Source organism: Corvus kubaryi, unplaced genomic scaffold, assembly GCF_017639235.1.
Source record: "Corvus kubaryi isolate FWS band 111438036 unplaced genomic scaffold, C.kubaryi_AGA036_p1.0 37398, whole genome shotgun sequence".
Classification (NCBI taxonomy): Eukaryota; Metazoa; Chordata; class Aves; order Passeriformes; family Corvidae; genus Corvus; species Corvus kubaryi.
In genome coordinates this window covers 54,870,928-54,888,278 of record NW_024581137.1, presented here as the reverse complement: position 1 = coordinate 54,888,278, position 17,351 = coordinate 54,870,928, and the positions used below count along the sequence as shown (strand labels likewise).

Genomic DNA, 17,351 nt, shown 5'->3' with positions numbered 1-17,351 from the left:
TGGGAAGGTGGTTATTTCCCAGGAACCTAGTATTTCCTTGTGCTCTTTGCTTTTATGTTAGGAACAGGGGAAGGACTGGAGGATCAGTGCAAAGTCCATCCTCACAAGGAGCTGAAAGGTAAAGCTCACAGCCTCTGTGACTTTCTGGGAATGAGCAAGTATCAGCTGCTAAGACAGAGATGCCAGAAATGGCCGGGAGGAGAAGGCGCAGGTTATAAGGAGTCACACTAAGCCAGGGGTCTGTTTCTTATAATGCCTGGGATGGTGGTTGGAGATGGGGTAAATTTCCAAGGTTCAAGAGACAGAGCAACTGGGTCCAGGGAACACCAGTCAGCTTTTTCCAGACAGGGTAAAATGGTTATTGCTCTTTCAGAGCCTGAGAAATCACTTGTCAGGTAAATCCAGGTTTCTGCATCCTTTGAACTCCCTGAACAGGGAATTCAAACCTCTCCTGGGCTGTAGAGCACTTACAGTTTGAGAGGCCATCATTAACATCAAACCATCTCTTCATCCCACGCTCTTGTATCTTCACTCACATTAACCCTGAACAGACTCAGCATCCTCAACATCCCAGCCCTTGAGCAAAGATCAGGAAACACCAGTCACCCGTGGTGTCAGGTAGCTCCTGGTGATCCCTGGCAGCCATTCATGGAAAGAGGGGAAAACCTGCCCATCTTAAACCAGTGGAGTCCCCTCTTATCTCCAGAGCCACTGACCCTGAGGAGATGAGCACAATCTTAGCTCATCCCATCCAGTGCCCCGTCTCAGGTTTTGATCCAGCACTACTTAAGTCTCAGGTTTTGATCCAGCACTACTTAAGTCTAAAAGAGCCCTCAAACCACTTCATGATCCATCCTGATGACTTTGTAGCATGGACAGGGCATCTTTTTCTGACTGGTGGAGGTGGCTGAAGCACGAGGGCCAGTCCCTGCTTTTTCCTCACTGCCAAACCCATGGGAAGGAGCAGCTTGCTGGAAGTGCAGCACCTGGGCAGAGCTCATGGCCACAGAGCCCGAGGAGCTGAGCACAGCCCAGCCATTCACTCATCTCATTTCAAAGACATTAAGTAAAGCCAAGCCTGCCAGCTTCCCTAATAAGCTGTTCCAATGTTTAATTGCCCACCGTGATCAGAAATAGCATCTTATTTCAAGGCCTGCTTTACGTAATTTTAGCTGCCAGGCAACAGCTCTTTCCAAGAAGGCTGAAGTGCTCTCTGTGGTCGCCCAGGCATGTCTGGGCAGAGCCCTGTCCTTGGCTTGCTGGCCACACTGGTCCTGAACCGGGACTTCACAGAACTTGGAGCAGGAGGATGAGCTGAGCTGTGCTTTTTCTTCTTTTCCCATCTCCACAATACATATCCCGTTCCCTGCCTCATCACCACACTCCAGCATGTCCAGCATGGCTTGGAGGAAGGTCTTACAGCTCTGAGTGTGTGACAACATGAGAGAGAAGACAAGCCCCATTGCTGGCCCTCCCCACCTATGATTGTCCTGTGTCATAAAAGCTGCTTTTTCTCCTGTTGCAACAGAGAAATAAAAGACAGCTTGCCCACGTTGAGTGCTGTGCTTCTGGACAGTCACTGTTCCTGAGCTGTAGCTGATGGGCCACATGAGGAAACTCCAGGGCTGAATTTCATTCCTCTGGGCAAAACAAGAGTTAACCACTGTCCTCTGCAAACAAAAAATGGCACCTACTTGGGCCCAGATGCCCAACTGTAGTGGAGACAATGAAAGCAATTCAACAGGCCCTGGTTTACCTCATCTAATGCCAGTCCAAGTATTCCCAATAATTAGGCCTTTCAGCCTGGAAAGGCTGGAGCCACAGCTGCTTCCTATTTTCCCAAAGCTGTACAGAGCATTAGTCATTTCACTGGGGTTTTTTTATTACCGTGACTACAGCCCAGCAAGTGCGCGCCAAAACCCAGACAAGCCAAACCAGCCTGAATTCAGAGTGTGCTTCAGGGGTTTGAAATGTTCCCCTGTCCCCCTTTTGAGTCCTCCTTTTCCCTCCCCACCCAAACAGCCCAAGACTGCCTGGAGAAATGTCCTGCTAGGTCTGGGTTCCCAACACGGACCGGGCTGACCCAAAGGAAGCAGTGATTGCTGGCACTTCCACCCCAGCTATTAATCATTAACCAGCCTTGGGAGTGACCTTGACACTTAATTAGTCATGTAGTCCTTCCTGACGGCAGAGCTTTTCCCCACGCTGTGCTGGTTGGAGAGGGGATGAGGGTTGGATTTAGTGGGCAGGAGTGTTGCTGTGATTTTGGCAGTGCATGGAGGGCAGCGGGTGTAAGGGAGACCCATCTGCCTTCATCCACTAACTTTGCTGCCTGGGTTGTGACAGGGAAAGCATTGATTTTAGCTCTGGAGGCTCCAGGTGCCCCTGGCTGGCACATCCAGTCAAGGGGCAGCCACTGAAGTTCGGTTTTCAGGTTCTCTGCCCTCAGTCAAGAGCAGCACTTGTTCTTTGCAATTTAATTTATAGCACCTTAACCTGGTGGTGATGCCCAGCAGAGCAGCTCCAGGCCAGAAGCTGCCTTTGCCATGCAGTGGCTGCCTCTCAGCCCACATTTACGGGATGAACTTCTCTCGTCTTCCCATGGAGAGACGAAGATTTCCCTGGAAATGGTGGCGGTAGGATAGGCTGGTCCTGGAGGTGAAAGCTGAAAAAATTATTTGCATGTTACTAATGTGGGGGCAGATGTGAGCTACAGCTGCTTCTCCCTTCACAGGTAAAGCTGTGTCTGCGCCCAAGGAAGCAAATCCATCCCCATAACCAGTGATTTTCCTCAGTGAATTCCTGCCCCAGAGGCCGGTGACTCACACTTCTTGCCAATTTGCATTTCACCTAATGCTGAGCAAAACTGGTTTGACTGAGATAAGGACTACCTCAGACATTGCTGTTGAAACCCCACAGTGAACCCCCCAAGACTCTTAACATCCCCTTTTTCTTTTCTTCTTTTTAACTTATAAAAGTTTCTGCCCTTCATGATTTCAGCACAGATGGGAAGATTTCATTCCATAAATACCGTATTTCATGTCTGGACAGGAGTTGAATTATGGTATTCTCCGATTAAAACTCCACATTAAATCATTAATGAAATTAGCTGTCTGATTATATAAGTCATATTCCTATTATTTCTAGCTTGGCCACCGGCCGAAAGAAGCTGGAAAGACCAAAGAAACAGCCAACTTTGTCTGTGATTCACACTCCCCCAGCTAAATGACTTAGGAGGAAGGGAGGGACACCCTTTCTCAGAAAAGTGGGGGGGTCAGCACTAATTGTGAGGTTTCAGATGGAGAAAGGATCCCCAGGAGTGAAGGAGATCCAAGATCCTCATTTTTAGTCAAATAGGTTTGATTGGGAGTCTGTGGAGCACTGCTGGCTCTCAGAGGGTTCTGCCCAACACGACTGCCTGTGGTCAGAGGAATCTCAGCATCCTCTGGGTTAATTTTTCTGGGAGAGGTTGGGATGCTGGGAGAAGCAGGGATCCAGCTGTGTCTCACAGCTGGCCAGCTGCTGGTTTCCTGAGCTGTTAGCAGGAGAGCAAGACGGCTGCTGCCTTCCACTGGGAGAAGTGTCAGTGGTGCTAAAAAACTTCACTGCCCTCAAATATAAATGTCTTTACTGGCTTTGTTTTCAGGTTCTTCCTGTTATGATGCTGGAAGGAAAAACCCCTAAATAAATTAAAAAGATGGTTGAGGGGAAGAGGCTTCACTCAGGTTTTTCTTTGATAGGGACCTTTTGAATGTGATATTAAAAGAAAGGAGGGGTCTTTCGGTTATTGAGACCATGTTTTTGTATTCAGTTTCTGATAGCCCTGTACTCCACAGCTGGTGAGTCAGGACAACATTTAGAACAGTGTCTGTCTCCTCTGTGGACACTGAAATATCTTCCTGGATCTGGCTTTTAATCTCTGTGGGTGTCAATCACCTTTCTGGGAATTGAGGTGAAAAATGTCTTTTTTTGTCCTTGCTGTTTGTCTTCTTGCCTGGAAGCTCTCTGGAGGAGCTGAGAGGGAGCTGAAGGTGGCTGAATGTGTTCCTGAGGCCACATGGACTCAGTCTCCAACAGTCCTTCAGCTCTGTCTGTGTTCAGGGAGGAATGAGTCTCACTCCTGCTGCTGAGCACTGCCAGACTGTGCCTGCTCAGGTAACAGAGAGGTGTTGGGGCTGTGCTCAAAACACCCCTGGAAAAACCTGCATTGCTCTATACCTGTGCAAGGAGCTAGGGTCTGGCAGCTCTGGGCTGTGGGAGATCTGGATGGACCAATGCTCCTGCCTGTGGCAGCATTTTTTGTTCTCTTACTTGGTGTGCAAACTCTCCAGGGTGACCAACACTTGTTACGCCTTTGTGGTGCCACGTGCAGCACATCCCTCCACGCTCTCCTAACACGAGCCGTCAACACCTTCTGGCAGGGACCACGTCTCTGCTCTTCCCCTCCTTCAGAAGAACAGTGAGCCGTGTTTTCTCTCGAGGCTGGGCCTGGATTTGTGAGCAGGATTGGCTCACAGGGGGAAGGCTGATGTGGGGTGTGCCCCTAGACAAACACAGGCTGTCCCGTGGCCGCTGCAGCAGAGTCAGCTCCGATGGGATGTAACTCCACGTTTTTATGTACATTTCTTGGGGGTTTCATTCGCTTCAGGAAGTAGCCCTGCAAACAAGCTGGGTTCAGAAGTTGTTTCTTGAGCAAAAACCTCAGCAGCAGGAACAGGGAGCATAGCTAAGGATAGTGATGCTGCTTTTTTTTCCCCCACAACTGGTAGATACGATAGAGGATGGATGGGAGACATCCACCCATCAGAGGGGCAGCTGGAGACACCAAAACCATCTCAAATATTCTCAGACACCTTTGTGGGGGCAACTTGAAACCTGCTTCTTCCCCATGCAGGCAGCAGAGTTTAGGAAGCTGCTGGGCTCTGTGTAAAATAGACATTTTGGTTATTGACTGGATCACTGTGTGCTCTGCTGGCTGTGCTGGCTGTGCCTGCAGGGAGCTGGGAGCCTGGTGCCCTGCCCTGAGATACCTGCCTCAATTTAGACCTGAATCTTGTCCTGAAGTAGAAAGGCTTCATTCGTTGGGCTCCCAGTGCCCCAGGGCCAGGGGACCTGACCTGACCTGACCTGACCTGACCTCCAGTGACTGGCCCAGGAGTGCACAGGATTCCTGGAGGTCCACCCGTGTCTCCTCCACCTCGTGCCATGGTGGGAACAAACCAGTACTGATGTCAGGTCCCACACCCCAGTGGATCCTTTCCACCTGTTCAAATCCAGGGAAAACAATCCCCCACCCAAGCAACAGCGTCCTATCCAGTGTTTGCTGGGCTGTGATCCCACACTTGGCTTGGCCCTTCATGAGCATGGATAGCCTGGGAATGGGGGTTCATCCCACCTAACTGTTAATAGCAAAGAGACAGAGACACTTCAAAGTGTGGATTATCTGTATTAAACCTCCACTGATGGTGAGAGCAACCCAGCTGACCAGCACACTCACTGTTACATCCAGTTATATATTTATTTTGGTTTTTTCTTCCTTTGCCTTCTAGCTCAGACTGCAGGATGACAGACGGTGACACAAATCTCCCAACCATCGAGAGAAAGCTGGGACTGCAGATATGGGGCATAGAGGTAGGACAAGAGCGGTGCCACGTGTCCTCTGAACATCTGTCTGTGTTTATGTTTTAAGAAAGATGAATTATTGCAGTTATCTGTGTGGGAAAAGAGGGTCCTACAGATAAGATACAGCGGGAGACAGACTCAGTGTCTCCCCATGAAACGTTCACCATGTTATTGTTTTGGTTTCCTGCTCTGTAAAATAGAGATGATAATATTTACTGAGGAAACGGGAATGTGGTGGGACTGAAACCATTCCTCCAGCACTGGAGGCTTTTCTCACCCCTTTTTGGAGCCAATGCAAGGCTGCTTTAACACACCAGAAACTCTCTGTTCCACCAAGAAGATGGGTTATCCATAGGCAGCCTTAGTCTACACCAGCAGCTGCTTGAAGACACCTATCTTTGCAGCAAAGGCATTCTATGGAGTCTCTTTGTACTTCTTCCGTGCCTTTCCTGCTCTGTGTCACTGCAAGGAGAGATCCTGCAGCCTGTGAGATCACCTTCTGCTGGTGATGGTGTCTGATTTGAGACTGGAGCCAAGCTGGGCTCAATTCTGCCTTATTCTGGCCCAATTCACCAAGAACGTTCCCCTGCCATGAGAATGGGTTTAGATTGAGGTGCAGAATCCACTCAGGGAAGCAGTGGGAAGAGGCTCCAACATCGCCAGGTGACATTCTGCAGGTCACAGCTATGTTCCAAATATCCCAGGGCCTTCACCTTCCCATTTCTCTCCAAAGCACTGCACTGAGCTGCTTTCCAGAGGATCTGTAATTAGAGCCGTGTGGGTTCACAGGGGTCAAGCTGGTATGCTGGGAAACAAGTCGGGCCAGCAGAAGAATGCGTGTCTCCAATTTCAGGGAACCACAGAGCCAGCTCCAGCCCAGGAGCTGCCTGTGGACCAGTGGGTGGCACATCCAGACACCTGCACTGGGCAGGCATGGCTGGTTAATTACGCACTTGTGCCAGAGGAAGTCTGCAATTAGGGTCTGGAGGGATGAGGGACCCATCAGTGTCCTCAGCTCTGTCTTTTCTCAGCACTGCTGGTTGTCCTGAACCCCTGGCAGAGTGGTTATCCTAACAAAGTGCTGGAAGTTGTCCTTGAACTCATGGGCACTGAGTAAAAACAGTGCCCAAAACTAAACCTAGGATGAGATGTGCTTGCTCTCCTGGGAAATTCCCTGCAAATGCAAGCTCTGGAGCACTTCAGCATGACCTCCAGGTCCAAATCCACAGGATTGCAGAAAAGCAAGGAGACTAAAATATACTGGTCAGTCTGTCCAAGCAAATTCATAATTTTTCCCTTCTCACCCCTTAGTATTTTGGAGAGTCCCTCCAGAAGTGGCTTTTCCCAGCTCACACACAGCCCTGCTTCTTCCTTCTCCAACCTCTGTCACCTCAGTGTTTTGTGCACCCCAGCCTGTCCTGTTTCACACACACCAACTTCTGGTTCTTCACTTTTAGCAATGACCCCAACTCTGATCTCCTTACAGAACATGAAGATGGTTCCTGTACCTGAAAAAGCTTATGGGACTTTTTTTGAAGGAGACTGTTACATCATTTTGCACGTAAGTAAGACAGCAAACACTGGTCTCTGGTGGGCAACTGGTTCGACCCTTTTTATTTAGATTTGCCTGGGTTCCTAGGTACCCTGTCCTGTGGGAAGAGCACTGCTGAAGTGGTTGTGCGTGTGTGCTCACCATCTAATCATGGATCTGAATTTCACGTGGCTGTTGCGACAACACTGTCTGTTTAGTAAATCAGAAGTTCAGAGGAACCATTAACTTAGTAATTCATTAAAAGTTTTTATCTTCCAATCAACTGAGTCATGCCCAGGCATGGCAAAATCACCAGTACATTCCTGGAAAACTCAGTCAAGGCCCACATTTAAATGGTTTATGGGAGTCCTTGGGGGATGTGGGATGTGACCAGCTGGAGGGTCTCATTTTTAGCAGGTGATATGGGATATGAGGATGTTCCATGTCGTGTGTCACGTCAGCAGCAGAGGCTCTGCAGCCCATCTCACGTCCCCGTAAGGACTCTCCATCAGCCCCACCCAGATTTGATCCAGATCTACCTGCAGCCAGCTGAACCTGGGCTGGCCAGAAGCACGAGGGACTGTTGAGAACCAGCTCAGCTCTGTGCAAACTGCCTCGTGTTCTCAGATATTGGCAGGAGGATGATGTGTTGCGCTCACCTCCTAAAATCCCTTCCAAATCTCTTCATCTGCATAGAGCAACCCAGGTCCCATTGTACCAAAACCCATCCATATGGTGGAAACCAGCAGCGTTTCCCATTTCCTGGTCTGAGTGTGCCTCCTGCAAACATCTCTGCCAGTGGGGAGGCAGCAATGCCTCCACTGCCCCACAGGGACCACGTGCACACCTGCCATGTGCCAGGATGGGAAAGCAGGCTGGGATAGCACCAGAGGATGAGTCTTCTGCTCAAATTCCCCACACACGTGCCTTTAAGGTACCTTCTGAGTGCTGGAAGCCTGAGTTACAGGCCCACGAACATATGCTTAGAATACTCCTTGCAGGGAGCTGAGAGTGTAGATATGGATTTTGAGGCTCACAGGCTCAGCTTCTGTTGCAACAACTTCTCCAGGCAGAAGAGCCCTTAATCAGCCCACCACTCTCCTTTTCCTGGAAGACAGGATGGTAAAACCACTCCTCTTTGCATTCTGCTTCTTCACTGGAGTCTCCCCAAACAAAGATTGTCTGTGGCACAATGGGACTTTGATCATCTTCAATAGCAATGTATTAAATTGAGCAATTTTGCCACAAATTAATTATCTGTGCCTGAGGAACAGAGCTGTATTTTATTCAACTCCTTCTGCTGTGTTTCGCTGTGGTATCACTGCACAAAGCAAATAAACAGAACTTAGTGTCAAATCCACCTTATAAAATGAGCCTTTATTACCTTTCCCAGCTGTCCACGATGGGATTTAACACAGTGGGTGCTGAAAAATAACTGGCACAACTCAAATAACACTAAGCATACCTTCTTCTCAGCCTGCTCGCCTACTTTTTCTAGGCTGCTGGGTTTTTTTGTAATGAGATGAATCCCAGCATGCACACACTGGCTCAGCTTCATTTGGAGTTATGTCTGTTTTGCAAGTCAGCAGGAATTCCGAGGCAGTTTGTGCTGCTCTGACATGTGGTGTGAGAAAGACAACAGGAAAGAAAGGGTAGCATCTGCAGGCAAATAAATAGCAGTGTGCATTGCATTTCAAAAGGTGATAAGTGAAAAGAATCTGCTTTAAGTCTTAATAACAAAATCTACAAGAGCAGGACGAGACGAACACATTAATTTTTGTAATTGCACAGGAGCTCAGTTTTCCTTGATAACAGGAGTTATAAAAGAATATCAGTCAGAAACATCCTTCAGTTCAGTTTATAGAATCCATCAATGCTCTGCTGAATAAAGAGAGCTCCAGGCCGAGCTCCCAGGGAGTACCTGAGGCTCTGTCCTCTCTCCCCGTGCTCAGGAGTAAGGCAGAACTGGGGAAGGACTCTGTGGTCACTTGATTTCGAAACACAAAAATGGGCTTTGTCTTCATCCTGACTTGTCCTTCCCACCTCTTCCAGACCAAAAGGACCTCCCACGGCTCCGCTGTGGATCTGCACTACTGGATTGGGAAGGATTCCTCCCAGGATGAGCAAGGGGCCGCGGCCATGTACGTCACCCAGCTGGACACGGTGCTCGGGGGCAGCCCCGTGCAGCACCGGGAGGTGCAGGGACACGAGTCCGAGACCTTCCAGAGCTATTTCCGCAACGGGATTATGTGAGTAGCTCAAAATGACCCGCAGGTGGTTGTGGCCCCTGGGGTTCCCCCTGCTTCTCTATGTCTCAGAGCCATCCATAGCTCAAAAATGTGAAAAGTATAGATCAGCACTGAGATTGGTTAAAATTCAGAGCAAAGAATTCCCATTTTGAAGGAATTATTTATACCATTGAGTTTGTAGCCGTGGCATTCTCTTCCACTGGTCATTTTCCCCGATATTTGCAATAATTGCATCTTAACCTCCCTTTTGTTCACCCCAGGGTCTTCGTTCCTCTCCTCCACAGACTTTCAAGTGCCCATTCAGAGCACTTCAGACTAATATCCACCCTGAAGTGAAGTGCTGATTTGGCTCATACTGGGAAGGAAGTGGAAGGAAAGTTTGAATTTCTATCATTTAAAAGATACTGTTGAATATACTGTTGATATATTGAGTCCAATCCCAGGGTGTTTGCTCGCTCTGGGGTTTTTGGAAGGACTCCAGTCACTGTCCTCCAAGGAAGATCTTCATTGGCAATAAACAGCCTGAGTGCCTTGGTTTCAAACAGCTGAAGGAAACTCAGATGAAAACCCATTCCGGGTCAATATCCTTCATCCCAGTCTGGCTGGATATCTCTGTCTTGTGCATCTCAACAACCTCTCATGAATCTCCTCAGGACTTCTGAGACAGAAAAGTGCTTTTAGCCTCATCTTAAAGTAAGGGACAATGAAGGACTGAAAATCAGACTCTCGAAACCAGTCTATTTAGAAACCTATCTGCCTCTGAAATCAGCATGAATTAGAATTCATCTGGGTCTAAACCATATCCCTGTGGTCAGTCAGGAAGTCTGAGGCAGAATGAGAAATTAAAGCGAGCTCTTTCCACACCTTGGCAGGTGGACTAATCACCAGAGCATCCTTCTGTGGATGTTTTACACCAGGCCAAACAAGTCTAAAGTGCTGTGAATCACATTTCTGACCACAGTAGCCAGTACCTTTCCAGCTACAATAAAATACATCTATTACCCACATGGCAAAAACTATAATCAACAATTGTCCCTTTTTTCCCCTAAGTGGCAATTGCATTGTGTAAATTATTACTGCAGTGTGAACAATGGATCTGTTTTCTAAAATGGTCTAGGATATGTAAGAGTGGATTAGACTTGCCCAAAAAACATTGAAAGAGCTCTGGGACTTCCTTTGGGGTTGTGTCCTCTTGTGATGTGACTGTGCAAAGTTGCCACAAGAGAGGGGATGGCCTTGTGGCATGATGTGATAATAGTGCTGACTGTGGCTACTGTAAAGTGTGGTGTTCAAGGATGGAAGAAAAAAATTGGGAGGTAAAATCTGACAGACAGTGTTCTGTACCTGTTCACAGTTTTGTTCTGCTTCTGGCGACAGTTTCGTGTCTAAGCTACCTGTAATAGAAGAACTATTTTGAAGAAAACTAAATTTTAGCCGAAGGTTTGTTTTCTGCCAAGTCTGTTTCGTATTTTAATTGAATGCTTATGGATATTTCAATTTTGGGATGCCACTGCCATGGTTAATGGGATTTTCAGTTTGGTTGTGTTTTGTTTCCATTGCCATCCCTGACCTGCCTGTTCAATTTCTCCCGGGATGTTTAATGCTTGGAATTGATGACCTTTAAAGTCTTGTCCAACCCAAATGATTTTAAGATTCTGTAATTGTGTGCACAGCAGCAACACAACACCCATAAGAGGCAGACAGACACCATGATAAGGGCCCTGAACAGCAGTGAGGCAACACAGCATTTGCCACTGCAATTTTAGGACTTTGAGGTTATTTTTCCTTTAGATTTTTCAGATGTCGCCAAAAGCTTGGGATGTTCTCAGAGGATAGAGGGGAAGGTATTTTCTAACCAGCTCTAACTCTATTCTCTGCTACACAACAGCTACAAGAAGGGAGGAGTGGCTTCAGGATTTAAGCATGTGGAGACCAACATGTACAACATCAAGCGTCTTCTTCACGTCAAGGGCAAGAAGCATGTGTCAGCCACAGAGGTAAGAAGAAGACCCTGCTCTTCTTATGGACCATTTCTGCTTCCCTGTCCTCCTACACTCATTTTTGAGCAGATTTGCCTGGTGGGTATCTCATTTCTGCACAAGAACTTCTGTTTCAGGATAGTTTTCAAGTCCTCACTTGAGGGTTTGGTGTTACCAAGAGAGAAGCCACTGTGCTCAGTGAAGAGCCAAGTGCCAGCAGAATGAGCACTCACTGCAAAACTGTTCTTACATCCCCAGGGACAGGTTTGCCATGGCTGTGACATGGCAGCTCTCCTTGTCCTGCCCACTTTGCCAAACTCTCTCATTTCCCTGTGGCAGGTAGCGCTCTCCTGGGACAGCTTCAATAAGGGAGATGTTTTCTTGCTGGACCTTGGTAAAGTGCTGATCCAGTGGAATGGACCCAGCTGCAGCATTGCTGAGAAATCCAGGGTGAGTACAGGTGAAAGTCACTTGGTTTAAGGTGGCATTTTTTGATGCTTAGGGAAAAAAAATAATAAAGAAAAAACTCACAGTGTTTTCACAGCGAAAATCTTAAGAGCAACAACATGGATATGAGCAAGGTAAATAATGATAAATTTTATATTTGCCCATCTGCTGGTTCTAGAGGCCTATGGAAGTGCTTTGCTGCATTTCAGGCCTCAGGCTGGGTTTCACAGGCAGCCAAGGGCACATCACTAGTTCCAGCCCCAGAAAGTCATCCAGCTCCCTCTGGAGCTCATCTCTATCCCTCTGTGCCCTGTAGTTTGCACGGCATAGGGTTAGAAAGTCAGCAGCTCCAGCAGGGTTAGCTGCAGTAACCACCACAGGGTAGATTAATTTTAATTTTTTGTTTACAGAATCAACAGGAAATTCCGTCTTGGTCAGTATGAGACAAGCAGGAGTGCATTACCCAGGTGCTGATAGGTCAGATCTATAGCTCTTGAGGCACTTTGCAAAGGGATCATTATCCTTATTTTACTGATAGAGGAACCAAGACACCGAGATATAATGAAGCAGGATATGGCAGTGGGTCATCAGCAAAGCTGGTGGCCGAGCTTGTGGTCATTTTAATATTAAAAGACAGGTGGGTCTGCTTTGTGCGTGGTGTCCCTTGATGAACTGGGAGAGGGGGAATCTCCATAGGGAATGCCATTTTTGGGGCACAGTGAAGATCCTGTGGATACTGAAGAAGATATAAAGCAATCCTCAGCACAGGAGGGGGAGCAGGTTCATGGCTGCTGGGTTCATCTCAGGCCTCAAGCTGGTCATTCCCTACATCTAATAAAGAGAGGAATCTTTCAAAGCTAATGCAGTAAGAGTCATGGAACAAAAAAAAATTCAATGGAAAATGGAGATTTCAGCCTAATTAGCTGCTTGACATTTCACGCTGCTTCTTTCACAGAAGACATCCATGTTTTTTGAACACTTGAAACATTTAAGTGTAAAATGTCACTGCGGGGCAGCCGGGGTCCTGCAGCTCTGCAGCATCCTGCCTCATTGGCCTCAGCATGTGTGCATCTCTCCCCCAGACCATCCCACGAGACCACTGGACCTGCTTGTGTACAGTCACACTCAGGCAGTGCCTGTTGTGGCTCCCACACGCCTGTGCCCTGCGGGAGCCGCATCAGCAGCGGCTACAATCAGCAATATTTTCCTATGAGTTAGTTAATAACCAGGCATTACAGACATATCTGCTTCTTTAATAGCTAAATTTGGAGGACACTAGGAGCTTCAGAGAGCTGTGATAACCTGGCTTGGGCTGTTGGTTCTCAGTCATTGCTTGGGGTCCGGGGCTCGCTGAATTTGTGGTGTGTGTCAGGACTTACCCCTGCGGGTCCTTGTGCAGGGTCTTGCTCTGGCTCGGAGCATCAGGGACAGCGAGAGGGGCGGCCGTGCCCAGATTGGCATCATTGACAACGAGAGGGACTCCCCAGACCTGATGCAGATCATGAGGATGGTGCTGGGCGAGAGGCGCGGGGAGCTCCGCGACGGCATCCCCGACACCAAAGCAGACGAGCTGCAGAAAGCGAACGTCCGGCTCTACCAGTAAGTGCTGGGCTGTGCTCCAAACCCCATCCCTTCTCACAGAGGGCTCTGTGGGGTCTAACTCAGCTCGGTGGCTCTGTCTTGCAGTGTCTATGAGAAGGATAATGACCTGGTGGTGCAGGAGATGGCCACCCGGCCCCTGACGCAGGATCTGCTCCAGCACGAGGTGAGAGAAAGCCAGAGTGGCCTTTCCAGCGAGAAAGGGAGGCTGTGGCTCACTTTGTTTTCAGCTGAGCACCTGTTTTCTGGAAATTATTGGGCCTTCCATCACTAGGACAACTTAGCCCTGCTGTTAGGTTAGGACAGCTTAGCCCTGCTACAATCTCAGCAGCCGGAGGTAGGTGGTGTGTTGAAGCTGTTCCAAGAAGAGATGGCAAATTGATGCTCTCAGCCAAGGATTATATTAGCTTGGCAATCACAGTGAGGGAGAGCTGCATACCAGGAATAAATTCCAGATGGAATGAAGGCTTCTTAATACCTGATGTTCAGGGATAGCCTTCCCTCTGCTGACTCCGGAGCAAATAAATACCCTGCTCACAAAGCCAGGGAGATTTGTTTTCCTGCTGTATCAAGTGGCTGGTCTCAGTGACCCACCCTGGAAGGAGATTTCCATGACAGACCCTGTGTGCAGAGTTTTTCAGAAAACAGAAGCTTTTCCTCTGACTAAAATTTGGCAGAGAATTGCTCATCCTTAATTCTCTGCAGTGCAGACCAGCCTATTCCAAAGCAGCATTGTGCCGCAAGCCTCCCGCTCCCCTTTTCATCCTGATGTCAGCCTTGTTAAAACCTCAGCCTCCCTTTGCAGACATATGAAGCCTTTGTTTTTCCTTTCATAGTTCAGTTTGAAAAAGGAGCAGCCTTTGGTCCCACAGCGTGTTTGGAGCACCAGCTCTCTGCAGTGGGGATGGGCTCAGCACACACCTCATCCCCTTCGGGTTCGGGTCCTGCTGCGTTCACAGCAGTGCAACACTTTCAGCTCCAGATCAGGGATCTAAATGAAGGCAGATTATTCACGTCTAACTTGGACCTTTCCTGCTCCTTTAGTAGCAGATTTGGGTGTAAATGAGCACCACCAGCAGCAGGCTGGGGGTGATATTTCAGCATACACTTCTCCTGGTCCCTTTTAGAGGTGGTGTTGGTTTTGGTTTGAGAACTTCTTCTTTGAGGTGGTAATAGCCAGTTTTGGGCAATGCCTAAGAAAAACACATACTTTAACTAATTACAATTATAAATCTGCAGCCTGGGCAAGATGTGCCCACACCTGTGGACCCCTGCCCTGTGGGGTTGGTGGTAGTTGTACTCTATTTATGAACCATGATAAATTCATCCTCTGTTACTTCTGATAATGGTTGCACCAGGGTTAAAGCTCTGCAAGGCAGAGAAGTGAGTTAGATATACATCTAACCTAAGTCTTCAAGAAGGATCCAACATGATCAGGCTACAAATGATGAGCTTTTCCTGCACAGAGCTTTTCACATATGGTTTTTTCTCTTTCCTGTTTTTTCGGTTTAACCTCAGGACTGCTACATTTTAGACCAAGGTGGCTTCAAAATTTATGTCTGGAGAGGAAAAGCCTCCAGCCCAGAAGAGAAAAAAGCAGCATTCACTCGAGCTGTGGTGAGTTGTAATATAGTGCAAACAATGTCGTGGGTGGCTGATATGTGCTGATCTAGATCTGACCACTAATTACAATTAAGTGTAGGTCTTGGGGAGCTGGCCTGTGTAATAACAGAGAGAGAAGTTAAATGTCTAGGGGAGGCATGATGACATAAACACAAATTTGTTAGTCATCAAATTGTGCTAGGACTAAGACCTGCCACTAAAACTAAGAAAAAAATGGTTAGAGAAAATAAAGTATAAAAGGAAATACTTTTCTACGTGGTAAATAGTGAACTTCTGGAATCTGTTGGTTCAAGGGATGGTGGAGTCAGAGAGGATCAGCAGGGTCAAGATGGGATTAGACAAATTCATGGTCAAAAGGTGGGTAAACAGATATGAAAGGGGCTCTGACATCCATGTGTTATTTTCTGTCAGAGCATTCCTCATCTCTTCCTCTCAGAAAAATTAGCCTCAAGGGAGCCCAAGCAAGTAAGGCATTTGGTATTTTTTTACAAGTTGGCATGCTGAAGTGAAGACTGTGGGGTAACAAAACTTCTAATTAGCCATTTACTTATGGAAGGACCATAAATGGCCTCATCTTCCAGGCGATCTAACTAGGAGATAAGGAATTTCAGTGGTTTCACCTTCAGTAAGGTCCTACCTGGAGACACCCAGCTTCAATAGGATTGCAGCTATTGTCTCAGAGAATAAAAGCTTAAAAAAGCTCTGCCTTAAAACTTATCTCACTGTCCTCTGTGCTCCTTTCAAGAGCTTGACTCAGGCTTGTTTTAGTAGGCAATCAGCTCTGCCAATTCTGGCCCTGAGCTACACATGTAGAACAAAAGATATGTCTTTCTTTCAGTGTGGCAGGTGGGAGGGATGGGGGGACCATCTGCTCTGCTTTTCCTTGGGGGCAGTGTGTGGTTGCAGCTTTTACAGCTGAAGCTGGATGCTCAGAAAGCCACAATCAGGCTCCTTCCCCGAACCACTGCTGCCAGCACTGCACCTCGGGTCATCCTGGAGCCTGCTGAGATAAACACAAGAGCGGTTCCCAAAACTGAGCAAGGATTTTGGCATTGTGGCAGAAGGCAGAATATGTTCTTCACACTCATATTGTATCAAGCACCTCTGTTGAAGTAATCTTTTAACTCAGTAGTAGCACTATTGCAAAGAAATGATATGGGTTTGGGGAAAAAAAAAAAGAAGAAAAAAGATTTGTGAGAGTTTAATCCCTTCAGAACAGACTTCATGCTCTGGGGTGCTTAGCTGCCTCCACCCCTTCACTCCCATGCTTGCTACCAGGCTACAGGCAAGACAGTCTTCCTGGCTTAGAGAGGGACAAAAAGTTTGGAGAAAAGGGGTAGGGGTAGGGTTCAGTCCCCTAAAGACAGAAATAAACATGGATACTACTGCAAGAGTCTGCTGTCACCTCTGATTAGTCTGAATGCAAGTCTTGGGTGAATCCTGCCCTGTATTCAGTGAGGGATGTTCACTCTTGGGGCTGGTTCAGGTTGACACCCTCCCTCTTATATCTGTAAAAAGCTCACTGTGTCCCCACTAATGACCTTTCTGAACCCCACCAGGGCTTTATCCAGGCCAAAGGCTATCCTTCATCCACCAACGTCGAGGTGATCAATGATGGAGCAGAGTCAGCCATGTTCAAACAGCTCTTCCAGAGGTGGACAGAAAAGAATGAAACACAAGGGCTGGGCAAGGTCTACACTACTGGCAAAATTGGTGAGCACGTTGGTCCTGGGTTTGTCTTTCCTACCTGTGCTGAGCAATAGCTGAGGGAACATCATTCACATCAGCTGTCTCCTGCCTTCAGGATCTTGAAGTCTAATACACATTCTCCTAGTGCCTTGTATTTTCCATCTCCTTCAGTAGGTGGAAAGGGTTTGTGATCTCAGTAACATTCAGCTCTGCTGAATTTTCTTATATGAACGAAATTGCCACTTAATCTTAAATGTGAATGTTGGCAGAGAGTCACTCCCCTCTGAACAATTGTATGTAAGATTCCCACTTGCAGAACTTCCAAATTTCCTTTATAAAGGGCTAATGCTGAGCCTGATAAGGATTTCTGCTTTAATTTACACTGGCATCCATCCGATCCCCTCCTGGTGTCAGTGGAACGATGCTGTATTTGCACCGGGTGTAAATGGTGTATTTATCACGCTGCTGAAGGGAATATTGCAATGCATTAACCCCGAAGACTAAACAGTTCCAAAGAGAGAGAACTTGTTGATGAATGATGGGGAGGTGACAGAGATGCTGAACATCTCCATCAATAATAGCCTGAGAGCCACAAATCTCTTTCCGTTGCAA

At 47.6% G+C, this 17,351-nt stretch overlaps 1 protein-coding gene across 2 annotated transcripts in view; it reads left to right on the top strand.

The window, feature by feature from the left end:
- Positions 1–17,351, top strand: part of VILL (villin like) — a 33,647-nt gene that overhangs the window by 5,814 nt on the left and 10,482 nt on the right. For both annotated transcript variants that reach the window (XM_042043067.1, XM_042043066.1), the window contains exons 2-10: positions 5,550–5,631; positions 7,109–7,183; positions 9,206–9,402; positions 11,291–11,399; positions 11,721–11,831; positions 13,228–13,427; positions 13,515–13,593; positions 14,946–15,044; positions 16,610–16,763. In XM_042043067.1, the coding sequence (XP_041899001.1) occupies positions 5,563–5,631; positions 7,109–7,183; positions 9,206–9,402; positions 11,291–11,399; positions 11,721–11,831; positions 13,228–13,427; positions 13,515–13,593; positions 14,946–15,044; positions 16,610–16,763 (1,093 nt within the window). In that variant the 5' untranslated portion in view covers positions 5,550–5,562. The remainder of the gene's footprint in view (positions 1–5,549; positions 5,632–7,108; positions 7,184–9,205; positions 9,403–11,290; positions 11,400–11,720; positions 11,832–13,227; positions 13,428–13,514; positions 13,594–14,945; positions 15,045–16,609; positions 16,764–17,351) is intronic.